We start from the raw sequence: 19,109 nt of genomic DNA on the forward strand, positions 1-19,109 counted from the left end.
GCTAGAATTTTACCATGAGAATTATAGTTCTCATCTAAAACTAATGACTTGCCTGTTACCCATATTTATATATATTTCATTTCCATTATAAAACACTTAAGACCTTTCTGGTGGTACATTTTAATCAACATATTATATAAAATAGAATCTTGAGTTTTAAAATGAACTTTTTAGTACTGTAACATGATGGGTTTAATTGAACAGTTGGAACATAATATGGTAACTACATTATACTGTTTAAACTAATTCACAGCTGTAGGAAAATGTTTGATTTTTTAAATATAACCAAGATGAGACTGTAGAGTTATGAGCAGTAAAATATTAGAAAATAGTGAATGAATAAATAAGATGCTTTTCCATCAGTGGCCATTCACTATTTTGCTTTTAGGAACCGGGAAGAAATTGTCTTCTTTGAGCTTCAAATGTTCTGGTAACTCTAGTCGTTTTTTGGCTTCCTCAGTATCACCTTGAATTGCTGAAATAAGTGACTCTAAAGAATCAAAGTTCTTTTCTGGTGTGAGGTAGCCAACAATGGCCACATTGAGAATTTCCCCATAGAAGTCCTCTTTGAAAGTATGCATGATATGAGTTTCCATGGACTTTTTTGTATTCTTGTAGTATGGGTTCCATTCTATGCTCACCACCGTCTTACGGACATCTCCACTTCCAGCACTGGCCCAACCATAATAAATGCCAGTAGATACATCAGCTGGAAGATTATCTACTACTTGTTCAGGAAAGTTAGCTGTAGGGATGCCCAGCTGCTTGGAGCCGCGACCGAAGCCCCGCACCACCTGCCCGCGGCAGAAGTACGGCAGGTGCCTCATGACGCCGTCCGCTCGGGGTGCGGGCTGCGGTCCAGTCCGCGCGTCCGGCGGCGGCGCCGTCGAGGCGGTGCCCGGACCCCCCGGACCAGCCGGGGGATACGGGCTGGAGCTGCGCCTGCTGGCCGACCCGGCGAGCACACGGGCTCACAACGGGCCGAGCGGCGCGGACGACACGCTGCGGCGAGACCTTCACGCCGCTGACCGAACAGAAGGTGCCTGGCGACGCAGAGGCTGCGTCTGGGCTCCGGAACGCCGGCGACCGCGGAAGTAAGTCAAGAGTGTTTTATGCTTTGTGGCTTCCTTCAGTTTGTTCCAGGAACAAAGTAGGTGATTAATGATACCTTGTTGAAGTCAACATTAAATGTACAACAGCACAGATGTGTGAGATTATGGATTTAGAACAAGCAATGGCGCCATTCTGGGAAGGGCTGAACCTGATGCCCTGCCCCAATAATCCACTCATCCACATCTTTCCATTTTTTTCTCTCCCTCTGCAAGGACTTTTATCAAGGCTTACCTACGCAGGTGGAGAACTAAGCCTGCCTTCTCTCTGAATTTCTGGGAAGTCCTTCTCCAACTTGAACTGTGCTGTTTTACACTGTGAGAGATTTTCAATTCCTTTTTCCTGGGAGCAATGGGCAGAACTAATCTGCATAACATTCTACCGTCTCGGTAGGGGACAGGCAGGTATGACTCAGAGCCTGTTTGATTTCCAAAACGTCTTTCCAAGGGGTAATGGCTAATGAGCTCACCTTTGAGTCTGCCAACAAAAGAGGCCCAAGGAGACACCCAGGTCAGTTGAAATCCACCAGTCACAGAGAGGGAAGATGTGGCACACCAGCATGGCTTATGAATGCCTGCCGGGCAACCTCATAGACAGGAAACCCTGACTCTGAGAAACTGGCTTCACTGCTTCACTGGCTTCACTGCTTCACTGTGGGATTAGCTGGTGATTAGTCCAGCTAATCCCACAAGTAACTTTTAGTGGGAATAACCAGGAAAAACAAGGGTCATAAAGTCTGTATTCATGAAATTTTAATCTGTGTTAGCGTTTGTCTTAGGGCTCTACTTTTATTTATTCATCAAATATTTGTTGTATCGGGGATGCATCAAACAAAAATCACTGCCCTCCCAGACCCCTGGAACTCATATGCTGTTATAAGACTCAAAAAGCATCCAAATTCATACAGAGTTACACCAGCTTACCAACCTGAGCCCCTTTGCCCCTCAGCCCCCAGTCTCTTCAGGGCTTAGTTAATTAGGCTCTATCTCATGTGCAACAAATACCTAGCCCTGTCCTTGCTGCTCAGATATTGATTTCAATATAGTTGAAAAGGTCATAAAAACACCAACATTCACATTCTGGTCATTAGTGTGGTAACACACTTTCTGAACATGTGACAGTTGTGACTGGTGTGTTTTCCAACTCCCTCATCATTAGTGAGTAGCTCCGCAAAGGGTGAAATTAATGATTACCCAATGATGCTGGGGAAAGAGCAGGAGATGGCCTTAACCCCCCTCAAAACCACAGCACCATCATCATACCACGCCTCTTAATAGAACTACACAATTTTCAAAGTGCCTTTACTCATGTTTTCAATTATTGATTGCTTAGAGCTTTGATCGGTTTTCCCAATAAAAACTGAAAACCAACTAGAAATCCAGATTAGTTTTAAAACATATGTCTTTGATGTCCACTATGTGTAAAACATCTTGCCAGGCACTAAAAACCTACAAATGAACAAGAGAGGCAGGACCCCTGCCTTCATGAGAGTGAAAACAAAGATGTGGAGTACTGAGGGAGCCAGCGAGGGACCCTGAACCAGTCTTAGAAAGCACTGGAAGTTTTCTGGGGAAGCTGAGCCCATGCTTGGCCCTGAAGGGCAAGTAAGACTTTGGTGAGTGGAGGAGTTTTAAATATTAGTTTCTCATTGGCCATATGACAGAATGAACATCTGTTCCATTGTCTCTGGGGATGGTGAGAGACGTTGGAAAGAGCAGGTAATTCTGCATATTAAATTATAACTCACTAGGCGGCCGGTGAGATGAAAGAGTCTGGTTTTATAATCTTTCTTTCCATGAAGTCACCATATGCTCACCTTTCAGCTGGAACACGGTCCTAGGGCTGAAATGCTTGGCAGCTGGTGACTGTTTTTGTTCCATAAGATTAAAATTACTTTTTTAAAAAAATTATAAACACAATCAATGGAAATTGTTTTTTAAAGTTGGGAAAGGCAGAAAAGTATAAAAAAGAACAAAGAAATAAACAGTAATGCTACAATTCAGAGAATTCAGAGAATACAGGAATTTACATTTTTTAAAAGATATTTCTATTCAGCATTTTTCACTGATACAGATACTCATTCATTCACACAGACAACTGGGCTCCTTCTGGGTGCATTGGGAAGAGGAGGAGAAGGAAGTCACAATTGGTACATTTCCAGTACTTAGCAAGGCACAGCAGAATCTAATAAATAGGTTTTAAAATACATAGATAGTGTTGGTTGGCTTTTAGTTTTTAGGAGATTGTGGTTATTTCATCCTGTGAAAAGTTTAAGTTCCATGAAAATCTGAGCTATGCGTGAATATATTATTATTTAAAATGACTTTTTGAGGTAGGTGTGTTTTCTTATCCTTGCTTTACAAGGGAATAAGTTGCTAAAATATATTCAACGCGTTAATGGGTAACAGATAACACACCCAGTTAGATCCAGACACCATTTTGCAAAGGATTTCACTTACCTAAATGACTCTGGCTTCCAGAATGGTAACCAGGCTCTGATACTACTTCTTTACACAATGGTTTAACTTCAGAGTGCTAAACAGAAGCGCTAAACAGGTTTAATTAAAATTGATTGAAACTTTGTAAGATTTTCTTTTCTTTGATTTTCTTTGTAAGAGTGGACTCTATTGACTATATGGCCTTTGCTTGTGTTGGCCACCTTGATATGCATACGTTTTTGGATGCGGTCTGTACTGAGCATTAATAGGGGGAGAAGAATCTGGAAGTGTAAGAAGAGAATCAAGTAGGTTGGAAGCTAGATGGAGGACCAGCTAGAGAGAGGGAAAACCCCTGACTACATGATGGACAATAAAAAAAATCATGGAAGAAGGAAATGTCTAAATTTTAAAGTTTTTTTTGTTTTGTTTGAGTTTGTACATTCATTAATGCTTTTATGAGAATACATTCCTCTGAAGGAACTAAAAAAAAATGTTGAGTTTCTGGTCGGGGTCAAAGCAGTTGATCATAAAGATAATATATGTGGATGAATACCCAGGATGGAGAGAAAACTTCCCAGGCCATGGTATTGTGCATATGAGAGGAATGGAGGAGCAGAGGCAAGAGTTGATAAGTTCCCTCTCCCTAGATTTCTAGGAGACCCCAGCTGCAATCTGAGTTCTAGATAGATACAAAAATTGCAATTAATATGCATAAATAATTTATGGTGCTGATGTGAGCTACCAGTACATCCTTAGGGCATTATGACTGCATTTTGTGCCTCCGAGACACCTTGGTGACATCAGTGTTTCCTAGGGAAACTTTCCTAAGCCTATACATCTTTTTATGCCTTCCATGATGTTGCTTCTATTGCCTGAAATGCCACTTTCCCTTTTCCCACCCTAACCTCTCACCACTCTCAATTGAAATGATACCTATTCTTGACTTATCAATCTGGACTGTAATGATTTGTTTGCTTGTCTGACTCCCTTAGTTTATAATCCTCTGGAATGCAGGAACTGTGCCTAGTACAGTGGTTAATATATAATAAGAACTTAATAATTTATTGATTCAGTGACTGAATATGAATAAACAAATAAATAAATGAATGAGAGCAAAACTTAAGTCCCACCTCTTTTATGAATTTTCCTATTCTGTATCTCTACTAATATCCAGCTTACCTGAGGAACCTTTTTTCTAATATATACTAATAATATTCCATTCCTCTTACTACATTTATTGGGTACTTATTATGTATAAGACACTATGAGATCACATTTAATCCTTACAACAACCCCATGAGGTGGGTACTATTATTGTCTTTACTGGTAAGGAAATAGAGTCTCAGGGAAGGTAGGTGACTGAGTCAAGGTCATTCAGTTGATAAGGGATGGAACCAGGATTTGTGCCCAGACAGTTGGACTCCAGAGCCCACAATTTCCCCACTCACCTCACAAGTTCTCCTGGTCCTTCAGGGCTAACCATAGGCTTGGCTTCCTCAGGAAACTTTCCTGCACTTGTGTCTCCATTGTCTGTTTTCTCATCTCTCCCTACCAGACTGTAGGCCCTGTGAGGCCAGAATCATGTCTCTTTTCTTCCCATTTTATGTGATCACCGTCTTGTGAAGTTATTGGAAAAGGGATTCCTGTTCGTACCAGGCAGATGAAGAAAGGGTGGGCCTGGGGATTTGTCTAGCATTACACAGCCGCTTTCTGTCAGAGCCAGGGGTAGGACCTAGGTTTTCAACTCTCATCCCAGGCTTCTTCTCTGGAAGAAAATGCCTTAGCAAAGCCCTTTGTAAACAATTTGGGGCAGATGATAGCATTCATGGAATTCTAGGATTGCAAGAAAACACAATGATTACCTAGATAAATGTCCTCCTAGAGTGGAGAGGTAGCTCATCCAAGGTTGTGGACAAGTAAGTAGAAAGATTGGAGTAATGAGAGCACAGAGAGAGAACTTGCAGTCAAAAGATCTGGGATTTAGCCCCAGTCTGGCACCCAGTTCTTACTGACTGACACGATAGAAAGTATAAATTATTCAGGTTTGAACCAAGTTGATAATGTCTTTAGTGTTACTGTCCTTGGCCTATATGCTAAAACAGCTTCTCTCATAGTTTTTCTCTCCATTTATTCTACTTGGCACAGACACTTATTGGATTGCTTTATTATTTTGTTTTCCTCGACTTGTGCTGTCTGGCAGTCTCCTGGACTGCTTCTCCCAGCTGCATCTCTCCAACCTCAGCCCTGGTGAGGTGCAACCCCCCCTACACACCTTTGGTTTTCATCATAGCTGCTAAGTCAGCCAGTCTGTGTCGCTTACCTCCCTTCCAGCTGTGTTCCACACACCCAACTAAGTCCATTTCCTGGCTGCCGTCCTGACCCAGAGCTGCAACTGCTAAAATATTAATGATGCCCATTGTGAAACAACACTGTGAAGCTTGCTGTAAAGTTGCCACAGAGGTGGAAACAATGAAATGGAAGAAATAAAGCAAAACCATAATATGAAAAAGGGCCTCAGCATTAAGACAAAGGAGGACATCCTTAGCTCTGCCTTCCTCTTCCTAATACCAGGATCTCACTGTGGGAAATGCAGCATCACTGGCTGAGATTCACTATCTTGGCCACCTAGATGGCTTGCATAACAAGGTGGATGACCCCTGTGCTTTTGCTTGGCTGCCTGCTCTCCTGGGTCCCCTGAGAGAGAAGAGAAGGGAAGGGCAGCATAGATCTGAAAAGAAAAGGCCAACTGTATGGATAAAGGAAATAGGGGCTCCCTGTGGTTAAAAATCATTGGCGTGAGGAGGTTTGGAGGACGTTGAGGGCAAATCAGGCTGGATTTGAAGGCAAAGAAATGTGATTCCACCCTTTGTCCAATCCTTAATGGAAGCACTTAGCACTTTATGTTTTATTTATTGGATTTCTTAACCATATTCTGTCATTATCATTACTGTATTCCTGGTGCCATGCGTGGTACTTGGCACAAATCACAATGCTAAGCTATATTTTCTGAATGGATAGATGAATAATCAGAAAGGGGAGGTGAAGAGAGAGAAAACTGACCCTTAACATTTGCAGCATTGTAAATGTTAATATTTTTATTCCTTTTATGATGAAGAGAGTGCAAAGGGCTGGGGACAGAGACATCACAGGAGGAGGAAAGATAATGCCACCTCTGCAAAAGACACTCCTAAACGACACATAGAAGAGAAGTAGACCCCCCAGGACAGCCTTTCCCATCCAGAATATTGAGACCAATCCAAGTGAGTTTTCCAGTAGCTCTCACAGCTACAGGGCATATGCCAGCCTTTCCAGGTGCCAGTGAGTTAAGCCCCTTTTTCAGTTTTCCAAAGCAACCTGACCACACTCCCCTTCCCTCCAGGTTCCTAATCTGAGTCCCATTCTCTGACCTCTCTCTTCTTTCTTGTTTCTATCTTACTTGAGACTGATTCCCACAGGTTCCTCTGGTTCCTATGCTCATTTTCATTACTGGGTATGCTAGTAGTCTTCTTCCAATTTAGGAAATTCTTCTAATCCTCAGTCTTTCAGCCCCCAAACTTTTCCACCTCCTCATTTCACCTCCCAGTCTCCTCCCTCCTGGAGCACAGAGCTCTGCAGCTGAACTTCTAGGCAAGCATGGCTCATGTGGTGGGGGAGAGTGGAAGCACGTCCCCTGAAGGCAGAAGGTCTGTTCTAGGTGACGACCCTAGGTTTCCTTCAAACAGTCATAGCTGCAGACCTTCCTTCCCCTTCCTCAGTTTCTACCCCTTCACTCCACTACTGAACCTGTTCACAGACACTGCTCAGCAACAGGCAGCTTATTGGGTAGTAAAAGCAGCAGCAAGGCTGTGACAGGTGCTCCAGCAGCCAGGCTTTTTTTCAGGCTGTGAACATGCACACAGAATATATGGTGTGCAACAGAGCCATTGTCACTCATATAAAATGGTTGCTATGGAACATGTCGAAAGTGAGAAACTGTGGATTTTATTATAAGTGTGATACTAGTCAGAAGGGCCCAGAAAGCTGGCATAGCAACTACCAACCAGCTCAGGGAGAAGAAAAGAGAGCAGTAGAAACCACTTAGGAGTCCCAACTGATGTTAACATAAGTGGACATCCTCAGGTCTCCTGGCCCCCTTCCCTTCACCCAGATTGGTAGGTTGCAAATCTAAACATTTGCAAATTCACAGTTGTAGTCAGTCATCCGGCACATTATGAACTTCCACTGGCGATCCCTGTGGGGAGAGAGTCAGAGAGCTAACGTCAGTGAGAAAAGGCACCTTAGGAAAAATCACTGCTAAGAGAAAAGCAATGAAAAACCTTTGGAGAATTTAAGGCCAACTAATTTCACTTTCCTCTCAGAAGACACATCTATGAAGTCTCTAGAAAACATACAAGTAATCTTCTATGAGGTCAGGAGTCCTGGACACCTCCTCACCTAGTTCATGTTGCACCTAGGAGGGGACTAACTAGGTCACTGGCATGTTGAGGTCCTGTTTATCACCAGTGATCAGTTCACCACTGCTCTGTCTCCAAGGGACCTCTTGGACATATAGGTTAACAACTTGTAATAAAAGCACTTATTCAACATTGTCTCCACTTCATGGTAAAGAATCTTCTCTTACCTAGGCCATCCATTGGCTCATTCTTTCTTTTCCTAAATACCTATCATGTTCTAGGCTCCATGCTATACCCTGTGTGTTCCCCTTCAGAAGACACTATCATAGGGAAATGAAGGGAAGGGAAACAACTCTAAAAACCATAAAGTGAAAAAGAAAATGCCTGCCATTCTTGTATAACAGAAATTGAATTGAGTATTTGTTTAAATGGTCAGGCATGGGTATGAGAGGGCCTAGAATTGCTCAATTTTGAAAAAACATGGTGTGGATACATTTCAAGGAATGTTCTTTGCTAAGGGCTAGCCTAAGTTCTTTGTTTACCCACTTAACAAAACTTTATTGAGATCCTACTCTGCACAGCACTTTTCTGGTCTGATACTGTTTAACAATGATAATGGTGATGGTAATGACAATTGTAACTACTATTTGCTGAGTCCTCCAATATATCCAGCATTGCACTAGATGCTTTACATATTTTTTTGTTTAATCCTTGTGATAAGTCACTGTTAAGGTGGAGAAGCAGACTCAGAGAAATAAGTGACCTTCATTAACATAATTAGGTGACAATTTCAGGTTCCAAGTTTGTTGAACTCTAACCTTCCTCTTTATCTTATATCAGAATGCCTCCATAACTTGATACCCATAACCCCATCGAGGACATGGGCTGTCACATCCTTTGCAAAGTCTTGATGAAGGGCAAAAAGAAAGAGTCATTCCGTATACGATCACACAAATGCTTCCCAAGCACAGTGAGGTCATTCAACCTTAGAATATACTTCTTCCTTTTCAATCTGAAAGGCCTCTTCCCAGATCAATTTCTCTTAAACACCAACAGTGATAAGATCTTCATCCATCTGGAAGGTGGGACTGAACACTCTCAGTTCTGGGAGATAACAGCAGCTATGGTACATGCTGCACAAACAGCCTAAGGCAGCCTTTATAATTTGAGTCTGCTGCTCCAGGTTGTTTGTTTAGAGTTATTGGGCATAGGGTCCTCCAGTACAAATCTTTAAGAGCCTGGATAACTAACTATTTATTAGTATTTATTCCTGCAGTTGTCAACAGAGGACATGGCTTGTTTTAGATGGAGGTTAGAAAATTGGTGGCATGCGTATTTATCAAATGAATTTTATTACTGTAGACAAGTCTTATTTATCTCTGTGCCAACAGACACAGGTAAATAAGATCTTCAGCCAGGCATTCACACTACCCTTTTACGAGGCTTTTAATTGATGCTAAGCAAAATGTAGACTACGTGGTTGTAAAAGAATCAAGGTACTCAAATCAGGCTTAGTCGCTGATTTCTTTCCTGGACAGTGGTGCTCAAGCAGGGGCAGTTTTGCTCCCCAGGGTTTGTTGTTGTTGTTGTTGTCACAACTATGGGTGGGGGTTGCTACTGCCAGCTAGTGTGTAGGGGCCAGGATGCTGCTGAACATCTAGACTGCACAGGAAAGGCTCCTGCAACAAAGAAGTATCTGGCCCCAGTTATCAGTAGTGCCCCAGATGAGCAACTCCATTCCAGGAGGAAACCACTATGATTTGCATGTAGAGGAAAAGCTCCTGCCCAGTGAGTCCTGTGCACTGACAATATCTCTCCAAGGTAGTGGCCTCAGCCTCTTTTAGCAGAGTGGAAGAAATCCAAGTTGTGGACCTTTAAGCCACTGATTGTTAGTGACAGCAGCAGAATTGCATGGGTATATTCATTTTAAACAAATGCATGACATAGTATCTCAGTTTTCCAAGATTTTGAGTTAAGCCACATAACTGAAAATTTCCAAGGCAAGCAGTTGGACATTTTAACTGCCAAAATGTATTTATTTGGTGGAAATTTTGGATGGCATGCTTTCTTTACTGTATTCCTTCCTGCCTTCTTAAGCAGGAGATGCAGAACTAATTTTCATGATGACTCGGAGACATCATTAGGAATATTGAGCACTCTGATATAATGTTATCCAGTGTTGACCGCTGGGGATACACACTCCTGCTAAATGTCACCGGGCTTCCATAGTCTTTGAGTTCTTAGGTCTTTCCTTTTCTTTCTTTCTTTTTCTTAAGTATGTTTTTGTGTGTGTCACATCATTCAGCTATTTCTTCTAACTGGTGAAGTGAGTCTCATTCTAAGTAGTATCTTCCCTCTTTATTTTTTAATTTGCCCCTTCTAGAAAATAGTAACTAAGCGAGATAAAAACGTATCTAAAATACAACTAATTAATGTGTGAGAACTAAGAATTTCTCCTATGAGTAAATGTAAGGGTTTTTGTTCATGGAACCGGCAACACATATTGTGTCATTTCAGAGCTACTTCATGGTTTTTTTTCTGTTTTATTCTTGTTTTTTAAATTAAGGGTCATATTAAGTAACTTAACTTCAGTTAGGTGTGATATCATTGCACTCAAAAGCATAAATATACACAAAAGATAAGTCACACTCAAATTTGTCAATCTATTATTTAATGAGTTAATGAGTTAGGTTTTGTCCTATTTGAAAAATATTTATTGCTAACTTTTCAGGAATTCATTTGCTGTGTAAAGTGATGATCACCTGACTAAAAGTAGACAGATCAACCTTTTAACACCTGAATTTATTCATATCTCTTTATCAGTAGGGAGAAGAATTTTTATTTTCTTCTTATTGTTTTGTTTTGATGTAGTCAATATTTGTGATAAGATTGGGAGCTGATTATGAGAGCAAACAGATTTAAAAAATTAGTGCCGTTTTCTTTTCCGTTATTTAAATTCTCCTTTTTTATTTCTAAACATGGTTGGTAAGTTTTGTGTGTTTCTCCCCTTCAGCCCCCTCTTCTTCTCTTCTCTCTGCCTTCCCACAACCCAAAGTGGGGGCCATAGGGAGAAATGGCATTGGAGAGGGTTCATCTTGACAGTGGGTACTCTTTCAATCATTTTTGTGCTCTCTTCCTAATGTTTGGTAAGGAAAAGTGCTCTTTGAAATTGAGTAAAGGGAAGAGCTTAGAACATCATGGAATACCAAGTTGGGAATTTCCTGCTCTGAGCAAGCTGGAACACAACCTCATCTGCAAGGGCGAGCTGCTGCATGAAATGGGTTCAATTCCCATTTCTTTCCACTGTCCCATCAATCTCTCAGTTAATCTTAGACCAAGTAGGAAACTAAAATAGGGAAAACCCCAGATCAAGGTTCCTGCAGGCGTGATCCTTGTGTGGAGCTAATCCCTGACCTCGCTAACCCTAGCCCATGGTGAAGGCTCACCTTTCCACTGAAGAGAAAGTGGTTGTTGCTCCTCGCATATAGTGATCATAATTGTAGGAAATCATGTCCATTTCCTCACCATAGTGGCCTGGATATTCTGTTGTCAGCCTATGTGGGAAGAACAAAAGGTTAGAGGAAAAAGATAAAACTATTATTGCTGGGGGCAAACAGGAGCAAACAAGAGACATACTATAAAGGAGAGATGGAGTTTGAACATTATGGGAGACCCAAACCAGAGCTGGATGGCCTCCACCAAGCCATTCCAGGCTGAAAAATGATGGACAGCTTCCTTGCACTTCTCATATTCCTTCTTGCCATTAAACTATACACTTAGTTTAAAAAAGATGTAGATAACTCCTCAGGCCTTGAGGAAATATTGATTAATATCAATAATAGTCCATTCCATTCAAGTCCACTAGAACCATGTTTTCAAACTGTGGATTGTGAATTAGTAGCAGATCGTGAAATCAATTTAATTGGTTAGTACCAGATGAACTTTAGAAAAAGAAGAAATAAAATAGAAAATATCAGAGATTGCATTGTACACACTAAAGATAAGTTCTTGGGTGTGTGTGTAAAAACTTTGCTTCAAGTATGTACGCATGTTTGTATTTATATGACGTTTGCATTGTGTAATAGTTTAATATGCATTTTTTACTGTGAGTCATGATCAAAAAGGTATTTGAAAAATATTAAAGTAAAAGGTAAGCTGTACAAGGGTAGTCTTTACCTAGTCTGCCATTGTTTGGTACCTAAAACAGTTCCTGGTACCTAGTAAGTATTTGCTGAATAAATAAATAGCCTTGGGAGAGTCATTTAATCTCAGTTTCCTGGTCTATAGAAGAATGAAAGCTACCTTATAGGTTTGTCATTGGCACTAATACAAATATGTGTGACACGTGGTAGGAGTTGAATTATTAGGAGAAATTTTGTTTCTTCTTCCTCCTTCTCCTTTCCTTCTTTCTCCAAGATTAAGTCAATCCTGGGCCTCTCTCTGAATAGGTTCGTTGTGGTCCACCCTGGAATAAATCTAGAATTTCCTGGTTCTTCAGGACCAAAATAGTCCTTTCATTATGATACGTTCCCCAAAGTCTTCATCTGCACCCCCAAGGCTGCTTGGGAAACAAATAGTGAGTGTTAGTAATTTAATGTGATTTGGGGTCACAGGTCATTGTCTGTTGATGATAGAAAGATCTCTTTCTGTGTAGTCATAATACTGCAAGATTGTCATGAAACCTTAAAAAGATTGATTTATAAACTGGAAGGTCTCCCAAGAGAATATCAATGCTTAGATTTAGCAAGATCAATGGTTAGCTCAAGGTAACCTGGGTTAGCCAGAGCCCTAAAAATTCACTGTCTTTGTTCATAACCATTCCTTTTCCCACATTATGCAGTTGTCCTTGTTCTCTGATTTTTCTCTTCTCAAGACATAATTATGCTCTATCAGGATGCCAGACCCAACCTGGAGTGGGTTACATGTATTTCTGCTTAATGTTCATGAAAGGAAATAAGGCTAATGCAGAAGTCTATTTTGTGCTTCTAAAGAGACCCAGAACAAGGGCTTTCTCTTTCTAATGAAAATGTTAAATGACTCATAAGTGGACCTAATAGGTTGTCATTTGGATTCCATTGGTTTATGATCCCTGAGGATTCTAACAAGTGCTAGATTCAAGTTTACCCAAAGAAAGAGGGATTTGTTGAGAATGTTGATAATGCAAATTAGGATTAAAAGAGATGGAGTAGGAGGCGTTTTTCTTGCATCAGGAAGCACAAAGTATTTTCCAGAACTTTTAGAGCATTCTTTAGATACAACGTATAAAAGTTAATTGCCAAACATTTTAATACCTGCTGAGGCAAAATCTACATAAGGTAATACTGCATTAGGCTAAATCCAATTGCCAAAACTATTGGAAATAATTAGGCTAGACTTTTATTTTTTAAGTCTTTACTGATCTACCTTCAGATGATTTGGATAGTTAAATACATTTGGAATAATTGGGAAAGAGGCTTGCATTTAAAAAAAATCATGACGTTTTAAGCTTCAAAGGGGGACAAAAGTCATCCAACGCTTTCTTCAACAAGCATTCCCTATTGCTTCATTTTTGGAGGTGACCAGACCAAAGGTCCTGCTGTTCAACTGGGAGGTTTCTCTGTGGGGGACTGCTGTTCAGTGAATTTCTAGAATGCCCTGGAGAAGGTATTATGCATGCTTATTTGTGTATTTCCATCTTGATCCCAGGCAAGTTTTTGTTTTTGCTTGATTTCTGGGGTTTGTTGTTGTTTTGTTTTGTTTTTCTTATAAAATCATGAGATAAAGTTTAGACTATCTTACAGAATCCTGGATTAAAGGGGCTAGGGAAGGAGTTTGGATATTGATAGAAATTATCCCTACTTTATGAAACTGAAAATACAGAGGGAGAAAGGCCCCTTTCCTCCCCTTTGGGAGGAAAGTGAACCTCCCAAACACCATTCATAGAGGGGGCTGTTGTTTCAATACATTCCAGGATTCTGAATTTTAGAACCAGATAGACGTGTCTCCATTTAGTTCATGATGACATCATGCACACACAAAATATTCTAATAAATGAAAGCCCTAGTAATGGCTCCTCAGAGGAAAAAAAGAATTTAAACTTTCAGAACTAGGTATTGGGACAAGGGCATAGGGACTTGTCAGGAAATTAAGAGACTACAAGGAAGCAGAAGATCAGGGTTTCATAAGCTATGGCAATGAGCTTCCAGAGGGAGAGAGGGGGAGAATTCAGTGTGGTTCCAGATTCCTTGTGAATTACCAGGTCACTTCAGGAAGCTTTTTGGCAAAGCACACTTCATACTGAGCATTAACATACATTCCTAGACCAATTACAACAATCAAACAAGCCTTCAGCTTGGCAAGATGAAGGGAAAGGTCAGTCAGAAAGGTGTCTTTATTCAATTTACTGAAGTGAGTCTATTACTGAAGCTCTTCTATCAGGAGCCTTACATACCCCTTTACAAAGAAGTACGTATGTGTGTGTATGTGTTCCTCCTATCACTTTTGGATGAGTGACTATTGGGGTACAATTCCTCGCTTTACACTACTTTGTATGCCCTATGCAGGCAAGACGAGAGAGACAGAAAGTTGTTCCAAAGCTAAGTGAGAACTTGATAACATAGAACCACTTGTACAACTTCTTGTATGAGATAAGGTTGAAGGAGATGGAAAGAAATTAGTTATGAACTGAAGAGAGCCCATGCAAATGGAAGGGATTTTTAAGACTGATATAGGATTTTCTCGTCTAAGGTTATTAAAGCTCTGAAATTATCAGTAGATCCAACTAGAATCAATAAATGATTGCTCTCCAATACATTACCACAAACTGAACTGCAGCTGATAGATGGCATTCTCCTTCGCTGTGAGAATAGGACATATCACAGAGCTTACTCAGATATATGTTATCACATTCATTTTAAAAAGGGGAGTAGAGATAGAATTTAGTTAGATAAAGAGGACAATTTTACTTTTTGTCAGAGGTTTGCTTAAGAAATTATGCAGTTTTTAATAGTTAAAGGGTTTTGACTCTATTCTTTAACAGAAAGTGACTCAGTATAAGATTTTAACAAACTTCACCTTTATTATTGATTACTGAGACTTGAACATAGACTTCATAGCACCAGCATCTATTTGTTACATTTCTGACCTGCTGGTAGGGAGGACAGCTGGATTATTTGGGATCATCCTAGAGGCTCCACTTTCAGGCCATGGAGTGCACATGAACAAATGGGGCCATGTCTCATGGCCCAAAGTCAGCTAGTGTCACATCCTCAACCTTATCCCACTTTGTGGGATGCCGGAGAGGCACACACTACAGACTTCTACCATAAAAACTGGAAGAAAACTCAGCATTTACAAGTTAACAAACCAGAAAGGGGTACCTGAGGAAGCCATACTTGAGCATTTTTAAAGACAAGAGTAAACAATGTTTTCCATCCCATTTTTTAGAGCTCAGCCCATGCTCAAACAACATTTCAGAGAAGCTTCTTCTGGTCAGTCCAATCTCTAATTCTGTTTTGCTCCTATTTTCTCCACTTCCCAATTAGCACCTTATTTAAAATATCATATTCTAATGTTCTATTACTTGTTAGCACCACATATTTAGCATTTGATTAAAAACAAAATACTGTATAGCATCTTGTTTCCTGATGATGATCAAAAGAGTGAACTCTTTGAGGGGTCATTGGTACATGGAAGTCATATACACCTTTATGATCTTGTTCAGCAGTGGGCATGGAGGAGAAATTCAACATTTATAGACTTGATGTGTTGAAGCTGGCCTACATTCTGCATCCAGCCAAAAAGAGGATACCCCTTTCTGACAGGCAAATCATTGAGAAATGTCTTAAATAAACAGAATCTGTTTGTGATCAATCCTCTTGCATAATAAATGCTTTCCTAGGTAAGCTACAAGAAATGAGAAAACTTTAGGTTAGGCTAATTTGCCAGTGGCCTGGCATCCCCAATAGGTGCTGTATCAGAACCTGCTTGAATTATTTTTGCAAAAATGCAAAAAGTAAAACCCAATTGCACTTATGCATAAAGGAAAGCAACCTCAAGGGAACAGTCACCCTGGCTTCTCCTGCAAAGAGCTGGGGAAAGTGGTCAAGTGAGACTAAACGACTCTGTAGTCACCAAAGTGCCCTTCTCTGCAGAGAGACCCTGAACCCTGGGGGTATGAGAAAGAATGCAGTATGTTCATGTCTGTCCTCTTGTGGTGGGTTTTGGAGATCTATATATCAAACAGTTCAAGTATGTATCACAACATGGGGAACACAGTTCCAGAGATATCTGTGACTTAAATTAGAAGAGGAAAGTCCCTAAGTATTTTCCAAATTATTCTCTTAGAACTGAGTTTCCAGCTCACTGTCCAAGCTCAGGGCTGGTCAGCAAATACATTTGTTTTGACTCATGCTGGCTTTCACTGGCCACCTTATATCATGGTTGCCATGGTCCTGCAATCAGTGGGGGCAATTTCACCTGCAACATCTCCCCTTCAGCAAAAATAACCACTTTCTTCTCTGTTTTCACTACTAGATGCCTACTGTATTGTTACTAATAATTCATCTGTCCAGGGCTTATTTCCTTATCAACACTCAGAGAGCTCAGTTCTCTGCAAAGAACATGGGATTGGGAAGCAGATAGACCTGTTGGAATTGAGTTCAGTACTTTGAACAAGTCACAATTTCTGCACCTCAGTTCTCTGATCTGTGTCATAGTATCATGAGTCACATGCATAAGAAGTAAATGAGGCACAAGCCTCTTAGATAGCCTCATCCACCAGAGGGCAGCCAGCAGAAGCAAGGAGAATTACATTCCTGCAGCCTGTGGAAGGAAAACCACATTCACAGAAAGATAAACAAAATGAAAAGGCAGAAGACTATGTACCAGATGAAGGAACAAGATAAGACCCCAGAAAAACAACTAAATGAAGTGGAGACAAGCAACCTTCCAGAAAAAAAAATCAGAATAATGATAGTGAAGATGATCCAGGACCTTGGAAAAAGAATGGAGGAAAAGATCGAGAAGATGCAAGAAATATTTTAAAAAGATCTAGAAGGATTAAAGAAAAAACACCTAGAAAGAATTAAAGAACAAACAAACAGAGATGAACAATACAATAACTGAAATGAAAAATACACTATAATGAATCAATAGCAGAATAACTGAGGCAGAAGAACTTATAAGTGACCTGGAAGACAGAATGGTGGAATTCACTGCCATAGAACAGAATAAAGAAAAAAGAATGAAAAGAAATGAAGACAGAATAAGAGACCTCTGGGACAACATTAAACACACCAACATTTGCATTATAGGGGTCCCAGAAAGAGAAGAAAGAGAGAAAGGACCTGAGAAAATATTTGAAGATATTATAGTCAAAAACTTCCCTAACAGGAGAAAGGAAATAGCCACCCAAGTCCAGGTAGCTCAGAGTCCCAGGCAGGATAAACCCAAGCAGAAACATGCAAAGATACATAGTAATCAAATTGACAAAAACTAAAGACAAAGAAAAATTATTAAAAGCAACAAGGGAAAAATGACAAATAACATAGAAGGGAACTCCCATAAGGTTAATAGCTGATTTTTCAGCAGAAACTCTACAAGCCAGAAGGGAGTGGCACAATACATTTAAAGTGATGAAAGGGAAGAACCTACAACCAAGATTACTCTACTCAGCAAGGATCACATTCAGATTCAATGGAGAAGTCAAAAGCTTTAAAGGCAGCAAAAGCTAAGAGAATTCAGCACCACCAAACCAGCTCTACAACAAATGCTAAAGGAACTTCTTTAAGTGGGAAACAAGGAGAAGAAAAGGACCTACAAAAACAAACCCATAACAATTAACAAAATGGTAATAGGCATATACATATCAATAATTACCTTAAACATGAATGGATTAAATGCTCCAACCAAAAGACACAGGATCACTGAATGGATACAAAAACAAGACCCACATATATGCTGTCTACAAGAGACCCACTTCAGACCTAGGGACACATACAGACTGAAAGTGAGGGGATAGAAAAAGATATTCCACGCCAATGGAAATCAAAAGAAAGCTGGAGTAGCAATACTCATATCAGATAAAATAGACTTTAAAATAAAGAATGTTACAAGAGACAAAGAAGGACACTACAGAATGACCAAGGGATCAATCCAAGAAGATATAACAATTATAAATATATATGCACCCAACATAGGAGCACCTCAATACATAAGGCAACTGCTAACAGCTATAAAAGAGGAAATCGACAGTAACACAATAATAGTGGGGAACTTTAACACCTCACTTACACCAATGGACAGATCATCCAGACAGAAAATTAATAAGGAAACACAGACTTTAAATGACACAATAGACCAGATAGATTTAATTGATATTTATAGGATATTCCATCCAAAAACAGCAGATTACACTTTCTTCTCAAGTGAAAACGGAACATTCTCCAGGATAGATCACATCTTGGGTCATAAATCAAGCTTCAGTAAATTTAAGAAAATTGAAATCATATCAAGCATCTTTTCTGACCGGAACACTATGAGATTAGAAACAAATTACAGGGAAAAAACCGTAAAAAACCCACAAACACATGGATGCTAAAGAATACGTTACTAAATAACCAAGAGATCACTGAATAAATCAAAACGGAAATTAAAAAATACCTAGAGACAAATGACAACAAAAACACGACAATCCAAAACCTATGGGATGCAGCAAAAGCAGTTCTAAGAGGGAAGTTTATAGCAATACACTCCTACCTCAAGAAACAAGAAAAATCTCAAATAAAAAATCTAACCTTATACCTAACAGAACTAGAGATAGAAGAACAAACAAAACCCAAAGATAGTAGAAGGAAAGAAATCATAAAGATCAGAGCAGAAATAAATGAAACAGAAACAAAGAAAACAATAGCAAAGATCAATACAACTAAAAACTAGTTCTTTGAAAAGATAAACACAATTGATAAACCTTTAGCCAGACTCATCAAGAAAAAGAGGGAGAGGACTCAAATCAATAAAATTAGAAATGAAAAAGGAGAAGTTACAATGGACACCGCACAAATAGAAAGCATCATAAGACACTACTACAAGCAGCGCTATGCCAAAAAAATGGACAACCTGGAAGAAATAGACAAATTCTTAGAAAGGTGTAACCTTCCAAGTCTGAGCCAGGAAGAAACAGAAAATA

At 39.9% G+C, this 19,109-nt stretch overlaps 1 protein-coding gene and 1 pseudogene across 1 annotated transcript in view; both read right to left on the bottom strand.

Annotated features, from left to right (window-relative positions):
- Nucleotides 1-275: 275 nt before the first annotated feature.
- Nucleotides 276-940, bottom strand: LOC137761435 (riboflavin kinase pseudogene; annotated as a pseudogene).
- Nucleotides 941-6,625: 5,685 nt separating this feature from the next.
- DPT (dermatopontin) overlaps nt 6,626-19,109 on the bottom strand; it is a 41,195-nt gene continuing 28,711 nt past the window's right edge. Inside the window, exons 3-4 of the mRNA XM_068541208.1 lie at nt 11,389-11,496; nt 6,626-7,779 (exon numbers count right to left, since the gene is read on the bottom strand). Of these exons, the coding sequence (XP_068397309.1) occupies nt 7,713-7,779; nt 11,389-11,496 (175 nt within the window). The 3' untranslated portion in view covers nt 6,626-7,712. The remainder of the gene's footprint in view (nt 7,780-11,388; nt 11,497-19,109) is intronic.

This window comes from Eschrichtius robustus, chromosome 3 (assembly GCF_028021215.1).
Source record: "Eschrichtius robustus isolate mEscRob2 chromosome 3, mEscRob2.pri, whole genome shotgun sequence".
In the NCBI taxonomy this organism is placed as follows: Eukaryota; Metazoa; Chordata; class Mammalia; order Artiodactyla; family Eschrichtiidae; genus Eschrichtius; species Eschrichtius robustus.